Genomic DNA, 9,083 nt, shown 5'->3' with positions numbered 1-9,083 from the left:
CCAGGCCACATGATGGCATGGATCAGGCATGTCTACCAGGATGCTGCAAGCGGCACAGGCATTGGGGGTGGCTCTGGTTTCCTCTCTGCTGTTCTGAGCTGATGGTTTGTGTTTTGTGGCTGGTCTCTATGGAGGGAGTAGAGGTTGAAGACTTTCTGGGTTACTGCATGTGCCGGACCCTGCTCCGTGGTCCTGCTGTGGGCCAGTCCCTCAGAGGGGCACCCCTGGCTGTGAGGACCGCATCAAGTCTTGCCTTAGGGCCTGAAAGAGGCTGACAAGGGCCTGGGCCCAGATGTCCCTCTGATAACCATGGGCCAGGGCTGTGCGGTAGGCTGTGTAGGCCAGGGTCAGCACTGTCCTTTCGAAGTCTTCCTTCTTGAGGATGCCAGGATGGCTGGAGAGACTGGCACTGAGCCGGCGGATGTCTGGAATGCGTTTGGGGATCACATCATTGCAGACAGCGTGGAAGTCCGAGGCCTTGCGCAAGGAGGCCAGCTCCTCATCCTTGATGGAGATCAGCAGGTCAGGGCTGATCTCAAGCTCAGCTAGCAGGAACTGGTGGGAAACACAGGGGTACAAAGGTGTGACTCTGGGCATCACTGAGGACACAGTCATATTTATTATTACCCATGTTTACTTAGGGTGTTACTGTGGAAAGAGCTCTGGAACCCAAGAGACCCGGGCACCAGTCTGACTTTCTCACTTAACTGTGTGACCTCAACAACTTACTTAACTTCTCTGGGCCTTACTTTCCTTCTCTGTAAAAATCTACTTCACTGGGATGTTGTGAGATGTAAAGAAGATAAATACAGACAAATCTAATGCAGTGCCTGGTTTGAAGTCAGTATTTAAGTGGCCAGCTATGGTTTCCAGTGACCTGGATCAATCCCTTCTTCCTTTTCTCCCTCCCACCCTCCCCAGAGATCTTCTAAAGCATACACTGTTTCAGATAATTTTAAAGCAGAAGCTGGGAGTTTGAAGGATGAAGAGAATTGTGCTAGGAATTAAGTGGGACATAGCAATTGGTCCTTGTCTCTCGCCTGCTCGCTGAGTGCAGGGGCTGGTCCATTATGCTTGTCCCTGCACAGTGCCAAGTTTACCATAGGAACCCAGCACATAACTTTGGGATGGGACGGCCCCACACACTAATCCTCCTTGTGTTCATCTTGCCCTGGTCTAACCCACCCTCTGTGGTTTGCCTGTTTCCTTCTAGAACAGAGGTCTAGTTGTATGACTCCCACGTTCAAGACTTGGCAAGGGCCATGCATCTGCCCCCGGCTCAACTGCATGACTGCAGCAGGCTGTCTCTTTCTGAACAGTCCTGGTGCACAGTCAGGGTACATTAAAGCTGTCGTTGAATTCCCTTGTCCATCAGTCGAGAAGGAGCAGACCTGAGCATAACACTGGCATCTGCAACTCACACAGCTGATAGGTGACAGAGCCAGGCTAATGCTCGGATCTTGAACCTGGGATCGTAGGTGACCTGAACAGAGTGGCTCCAGGGACCTTCCCTGTGGTTGGGAGAAGGATCAGGTCTCCGTGTGCAGGGTGAGAGGAAGAGGGAAGAGTCTGGGGCTGACCCTGAGCTTCCAGAAACTGAGCTAGGCCAGCAGGGCAGCTGGCTGGCGATGCAGTGGCAGCATGTGGGGTCTGGGGGACGCGGTCGCATAAGACAAAGGCTTGGCAGTGCCTGAGCATGGCTGCCAGGTCCTTTCCAGAGCCTTGGCTTGGGGATATTGCCACACTCTGGTGCCTGGTGTTGGGACGATGTCTGTAGACCAAGCCTCATCTCTAATTTTGTCTGGACAGGACTCCTAGTGCCACCATTCCCTGTCATAGCATGTGGGAAGGGTGAGGTGGTGTGGGGAGCATGATGTCTTAGAATGGGCAGGATTTTGTGACCTCCACACACTAGTCTAGGCCATTCTTCACCGTGGCAGAGACCACTACGATCAGGACATGGGTCACTTTTCCTTCTCCAGAAAAGACAGAGGAAGCGCAGTGCCTTGGGGTGACCTGTACTGACCGCACACCCGCCTACCTCATAGAGCAGCTCCACTTCCTCCAGAGAGGTCTGCAGGACAGGGTTTAATGGCAGGGACGAAGACCGCTTGGGCCGATGAGCAGCCGGGAACAGCATGGCTAGAAGAGATAACAGAGTCACCTGGCTACCACGTGCATGCTGACCTTCTCCTGCTGGCACCCTGAGCGCCACCTGGGGTCTTAAAAGCGACTGACTTGAAGTGGTGGTGGGCCCAGGGTGGGAAAGGTGACACCGATTCTTGGCAGCTCAGCCACGTCAGACCAGTGGCTTCAAAACTCACAGAACATCTGAGAAAGGTTTGGAGAATGTTGATGCCTGGGACTATGTGTGCCCTAGGGATTTATATCAAAACAAAACAAAATAGTGCTCACTTTGGCATCACATACGAGTATACTAAAATTGGAACAAGAGAGATTAGAGTGGCCCCTGCGCAAGGATGACACACAAATTTGGGAAGCATTTTATATTTGAAAAGAAAACAAAGACTGGGTGTGGTGGTGCGTGCCTTTAGTCTCTGCTACTCAGGAGGCTGGGGCAGAAGGATTGCCTGTGCCCCTGGGAGTTGGAGGCTGTGGTGACACGTGATTGTGCCACTGCACTCCTGCCTGGGGGACAGAGTGAGACCCTGACTCAAAAACAAAAACAAATAGACAAAAAAAAAAAGCAAAACAAGTGAATAAGTAAAGAAAAAGCCCCAAATTCAACCAGTGAGTTCTCCAAAAACACTGTTCCCTAATAGCATTGCACATTCTAGCACTTTAGGGTGGAGTGATGGTTTATATCAGTCACAGCCCTTTCAACCAGAAGGTCAGACTTCCGGCCACCTGAAGAGAGCTGCCAAGAATCGGCACACAGGTGACAACACAGGATGACAGCTGCACATGACCCCGAACCCTGGGTCTAGGGAATCGAGTGACCAAGCTTGGACTTTCCCCAAAGGCTGCCTGACTTAGAAATGTGTTTAGTATAAAGTCAATGACTTGACAGTGTGGTTCCCAGCGGCAGTGTGTGAAAGTGGGAACCGGAAGAAGATGGGTAGGTTGCCAGAGGTACACGGGACAGCAAGAGTCAGGCACTGACTGGGGACAAACGAGGGAAAGACAGAGCATTAGAGTGTGGGAGTGATTGCCCCAAGGCGCAGTTTTCTGGGACCCTGCCAGGCTTGGAGCAAGTGGCCCGACTCCCTCCACAGCCTGGGGAGCAGGCCCTGTGCGGGATGGTTGGCATGCATCTGCCAGCTGGGAGAAACAGGTGTAGTTTCTCCGAGACTGGGATCTGGTAGATTGTCTGGGATCTACCAGAAAGCTGGGGAATAACTGTGAAGATCGGAGACTCCGAGATGCTGGCAAAGTCATCCAAGTGTGTCTGGTTTAATAGTACACGACAGCTCTGCTAGTTGGTAATGGTGCCCTTGAGCCACCAAGAAAAGGTTGGATCTTGTTAAAGAAGGCAGGAACGTTGGGAGGCACTCCATCAGAGGTGATAAGAGATGCGATTATCTTCAACTTACAGGAACTTTCCTGAGCAGCTCACTGGCAGGAATCTGACACTTCTCGGAAGAAGCTGGCTGGATGTCGTCTTGTGGGATGGTTGCCTTCTCAGTAGCTTATGTGTGACTGATGCCACACGTTCCTCTAGGGCTGGGGTAAGTGTGGCTTTGTGTTTCCGTACCTGTGGCAGAGCACTCGGCATAGCAATGGGCTGACCAAACCCCTTCGCCAAAGAAGGCCTTGGCCGGCAGTGTTTATTCTTTTTGCCAGAAGGGAGCCAGTTTCCTACAGGAGCACAGACTTTAGGGCTCGTGGAGGCCTTCACCTCTGAAGGTTCATTTGCTGCCTCTGCCTGTAGCTTCAGGTGAACACAGGAGTATGAGCCAGCTCTTACGCCACTGGTTGACGCCACTGGTTGACCCCACTGGAATCTCCCCAGGGTCTTTAAAAATGGACCCCTGTGACCCAGCTCCAGAGTGGTGGTTTAATTGAACTAGAGTGCTTCCTAAATGCTTCTAATGACACTCAAGATCCAGAACCACTGTCCAAATCAGGATGAGCTTGACCTGCAGCTGTGTAGAAGCTGTTGCTCTACCCCCCCTACTCCCCCCACCCCATAACTGCATGGCCGTTCTCAGGCTAAACCAGTGGTTCCCAGCCTTGGCTGTGCCCTGGAATCAGGTGGGAACTTTGAGAAATCTAAATACCCTAGGCTATACCCCAGGACAGTTTATGGGCATCTTTCAGAGTGGAATGTAGGCACTGGGACTTTTTCCAGCTTCCAGGTGGCTTTTTCCAGCTCCTAGGTGATAATCGTAGTGTTATCGATATCTGGCAGCTGAACAGATGGTGTCCTTCTACCATAAAACAATTCAAGGCCCACTCCTATCTCATAGGCCTTACAAGGTCATCTGAAGAGCCCAAGGGCATTGTGCTTTTAGAGGTGAGGATGGAAGCACAAAGAGGGTGTGGGTTTGCCTCTGCCTTCTCCTTGGTAGGAGGTGAAGCCAGGGCCACACCTGATCCTGGATTGAGGTGTGATCTGTTTCTCCCTGAGGACTCTTAATTTCTTCCACCATGAAAGGGTGTATGAAACCCCCCCTCAGGATAAGCACCAAGAGCGACTTTACTTCTTTAATTCTGCTCCCAGAATTTCTCTCTTATTGCACGATTAAACATATTGTTCCCTTTTAAGCACCTCCCACTCCACCTGAGATGAAGGGAATAGGGAGGGATCTTCTTGGCCTGGAGGTCTCTCTGCTCCCTGGAGTTGCCTCCTTGGGAGTTAGTCCAGATCCTGGATCTGAACTTTCTTCTCTCTGTTTCCCTGTGACAGCACCACTCCGTTAACATGCTTGCCCAGCTGGACCCTAGTTCGCAAAGAGCTGAGAAGAAAATACTTGCGGATTCAAAGCTGAGCTTGATCAGGAAGACTGTTATTTCTAGTAGTTCCCATTCTCATAGTAACAATTTGGTGGGGAGTGTTGGAGATAGCTTCGGCCATGAGAGAGGGGAACAGTCATTGCTTTAGAAAGTGTGTGGAGATCACAGGAATCTTCAAGATGGGCAACTCCCTCCTGCTCCCCACCCCACCAGCCCACCAGCCTGGCAGTGCTGCTCCTTTACTTCTGCAGTGGTTTGGTCGTGGGCATTGGACAGGGTGGGGCAGTGGTGCCCTCGTGCTGCTGGGGTACAGTTGACCCTGGGGCAGACACTTCATAGCAGAGCAACTGCCAGGTCCAACTCCCGCTTGAGGTAGGACCTGCAGAGGACAGACTCTTTGCCACTGGGGAAGCTGGAAGTGGAAGGCGAGAAGTCACTCTGTCTAGTCTATGTCAAGAAGAGAGGTCAAAAGTTTAGTGTGCATTTGCCCCAAGTTGTTCCTGTGCATAATGATGAAGGCCATACCCCCCGCCCCGCAACACACACACACGCATGCTAGTGGTGGAACCAGGGCTGACCACCTCCAGGGTGTTGCATGAAGAGCTTGTTAGGAAACAGCCCCATCTCCTGAAGTTCTTCCCCAGAGGCCCAGCTTCACATATGCTTCTCCTTCTCAGCCTCTGGGTGCTTTCTGCATTCTTTGTACACATTCCTATCCTGCAGTATGTCACCTGAAAAGTCCGGTCAGCATCACCAGCCCTGGGGGGAGCAAGTGCTTGTGCCCTCCTGTGTGGCCTCAGCATGATGCAGTACCCATGTCTCAATGTAGGTTTTGGGGTGTCTCAGTCTGCCACCCAGGCTGGAGTGCAGTGTCATGCTCATAGCCACAGCAGCCTCAAACTGCTAGGCTCAGGCGATCCTCCCGCCTGGAGCCCAGGGAGTAGTTGGGACTATAGGCACAAGCCACCATGCCTAATATTTTTATTTATTGTAGGGACGAGGTCTCACTAAGTTGCCCAGACTGGTCTCTAATCCCTGGGCTTAGGCAGTCCTCTCGCCTCAACCTCCCAAAGTATTGGGATTACAGGCGTGAGCCACAGCACCTGGCAGATTGATTTTTTAAAACATAAACTAGGTAGTACCAAAACAAAACAGCACAACACAACAACCTGGAGACTGTCCAGGCTTTGCTGGTTTTTCTTCCTTCCTCTTGTGTCCCATCCCTCAAGCGCACGGAGATGGTTTTAATTGGCGCCCTGCACCTTGCAAGGACAGTGAACCGTGGTGGGTACCACAGTGTGTGAGGCTGGGAGGAGGGCCCAAGTGCTCCTGGACAGCCCCAGGCAACAACACCTTCACGGAGAGGACTGGGGTGGGAGGAGGGAGGGTGTATGAGCCACATGGATTCTGGGCCACTTGCCAAAGGTCATGCCCTGCGGGCTAAGTCAGCTCAGGAACTGGACCCAGAGTTCATGAAGTTCCATGTTCTGCCTATATCTTCTGGGAGAGACACCTCTGGACCTCAGCTAAAGCTCTTAGAACATGGGGAGCTCAGATGTGCTGACAGCGCACCACGGCCCTGCAGGCCAGCGCGGGAATCTCCAGATGTGCCTCATGAGGGGAACGTGAACTTCCCTTTCATAGAGGAGGAACCTGGCACTTAGAGAGGCTGCCTGAGACTGCCCCACTTGTTTGAGCTGGGACTGGGATTAACATTCAGATCTCCCAGGCTCCCAGGCCAATCTCACTGATAAACCGGACAATGCTATCTACTGGCCGGCTGTCTGCCCAGGGACTGGGTGGCCCTCAATACTGAATAACTGCAGGAGGGACAGATGTGGTTAACGGGATGAATGGGCGTGTCTGAGTATTTTAATCATATTCTTAGCCAAGGCCCACATTGTCATGGCTCACTTTAATCTGTAATAATGTGGCAGGCAAGTCAATTACTGTACCTTTGGGACCACTCTTTGGCACAGACTTCCACACTTCCCCCCACCAGTCCTTGCAGTCTGCCCCCTGGTCTGTACTGGCACCTGCACCCCTGAATGTGGCTGAGAGAAACTGCCACAGCATGGGTGGCCTCCTTTTTTTTTTTGAGTTGAAGTCTCATTCCTTCGCCCAGGCTGGGGTGCAGTGGCATGCACGCTCACGGCGACCCTAGCATCGACCTGCTGGGCTCCAGCGATCCTTCCGCCTCTGCTTTCTGAGTAGCCAGAACTATAGACATGCACTACCACGCCCGGCTATTTTTTATTTTATTGTAGAGACGAGGTCTCCTCAAGTTACTAGGGCTGGTCTTGAGCCCGCAGGCTCAGGCAATCCACTCACCTCGGCCTCCCAAAGTGCTGGGATTATAGGCTGGGCCACCAAACCCAGCTGGTGGCCTCCTTTTAAATCCAGGGTCACTAACTTCATGGCTCCCCCGTGGCTGCCTGGCCTCCATGCTCCACTCTCAGTGAGCCTCCACACCTCTTGCCTCTCCTTATATCACGTTCCTCCCTGCTGTCCCACGTCCATGCTCCCACTGGAGTGTGTTTTTCCATGTGTGTGGGAAGCCCGCCACCAAGCATCACGCAGCCACCCAACCTCTTCTTTCCTATATCATTTGTTTCTTCCTTTGCTGTATCTTCCACGGGGCAGGAGAGCAAGTTCTGGCATCTGCTTAACAACTTCACCTTCCTTCGGCTGCACTTCCCATCACAGGCCTCTGCAGGATCTCTCCTCTCTCCTCTCTCCTGCCACACACAGTTCCCAACCAACTTTCAGCTGTTGATTTGCAGGCTGTCTACACAGCCTTTGCCTCTGGATCCATAACAGCTGTTTCTTTTTACTCCATCACCAACACACACATAAATGCATGTGCACCCACACACATGCAAGCACACACATGAAAACACTGTGCATACACTCACATGCACGTGTGTACACACATGCACACATACACACATGCACATGCATATGCTCACACACATGCACATATAGTATACACACGACACACACATGCATGTGCACACACACGTGTGCCTCCTGTGTCCTCTCCAGCCTCTCCCATCTCTCAGCTGCTGGGGTGTCGTCTTTGCCTTTCTCATATCCACGTCAGCAAGCTGCTGGGCTGGCCATCCCTCGACACTTGTCTGGAATCTTCTCACACACCCCTGCTGGTCCCCACCCAGTCTTGGCCCTGCCCTCGCTCTGCTCATGATGCAGCCACAGAAGTGGTCTTGTGGACACTGGCTTGCTATGTCACCGTCTGCCCAGAGCTCCTTCTGGTTTTCCATTCTTCTCAGAGTAGAAACCAAAGGTGGCCAAATGGTTGCCGGGTGCTGCATGACCGGACCTCCTATCCCGCTCTGAACTCATAGTTGTTCTCCTCTTGCTCACTGGGGGCCTGGGTCACTGTTTTTGAGCACACCGGGCATTCTTCTGCCACTGGGTATTTGCACATCTGTTCTTTACGCTTGCATGGCTCTCTCCCTCCTGGTCTTGACAGGTCTGGAGTCGCCATCTCATAGGCCCTTCATGGCTACCATATTTAAGATTACCACCCTCTGCACTCTCTTAACCTCTGTCCCTGCCTTATTGCCAATCAACAAATCACATATTTTAAAAAGAAATGTGTTAATTGTTGTCTCCTCTCACTAGATTCCATGAGAATGTGGGATTTTCCTGTTTTGTTTACTGCTGTATCACCAGTACCTAGCATCATGTCCATTATTATTTGTTGAATGAATAAATGACCCCATAGGAACACATTAGCTACCCTTGTTACTAAATGATTAACTTTTTGGCTAGGCATGTTGGCTCATGCCTGTAATTCCAGCACCTTGGGAGACTGAGGCAAGAGGATTGCCTAAGCCTACAGGTTTGAGACCAGCCTGGGCAACTTGGTGAGACCTTATCTCTACAATAAATCAAAACATTAGCCGGGCATGATGGCGCACACCTGTAGTTCCAACTACTTGGAAGTCTGAGACAGAAGGATTGCCTGAACTCAGCAGGCCGAGGCTGTGGTGGTTGTGAGCGTACCACTGCACTCCAGCCTGGGTGACAGAGTGAGACTCCAACTCAAAACACACACACACACACACACACGCACACGCACACGCACACGCACACGCACACACACATACACACAGGTGTATTCTTTTTTTTTTTTTTTTTTT

At 51.8% G+C, this 9,083-nt stretch overlaps 1 protein-coding gene across 1 annotated transcript; it reads right to left on the bottom strand.

The window, feature by feature from the left end:
• Positions 1-210: 210 nt before the first annotated feature.
• On the bottom strand, positions 211-2,140 carry FAM180A (family with sequence similarity 180 member A). The gene is made up of 2 exons (XM_008053039.1): positions 2,042-2,140; positions 211-555 (listed from the first exon to the last, which is right to left on the bottom strand). The coding sequence occupies exons 1-2, from the start codon at positions 2,138-2,140 to the stop codon at positions 211-213; spliced, it is 444 nt and encodes a 147-aa protein (XP_008051230.1).
• Positions 2,141-9,083: the final 6,943 nt, after the last annotated feature.

This window comes from Carlito syrichta, unplaced genomic scaffold (genome assembly GCF_000164805.1).
Source record: "Carlito syrichta isolate Samal-C Ts95f unplaced genomic scaffold, Tarsius_syrichta-2.0.1 Scaffold287784, whole genome shotgun sequence".
NCBI classification, from domain to species: Eukaryota; Metazoa; Chordata; class Mammalia; order Primates; family Tarsiidae; genus Carlito; species Carlito syrichta.
Note: the sequence above shows the minus strand (reverse complement) of the source record. Positions and strands in the feature narration are given on the sequence as shown.

Coding starts and splice junctions, on each gene's coding strand:
- FAM180A (XM_008053039.1), bottom strand. CDS start 2,140: ATGCTGTTCCCGGCTGCTCATCGGCCCAAGCGGTCTTCGTCCCTGCCA. Junction 556..2,041: donor AAGTGGAGCTGCTCTATGAG/GTAGGCGGGTGT, acceptor GTTTCCCACCAG/TTCCTGCTAGCTGAGCTTGA.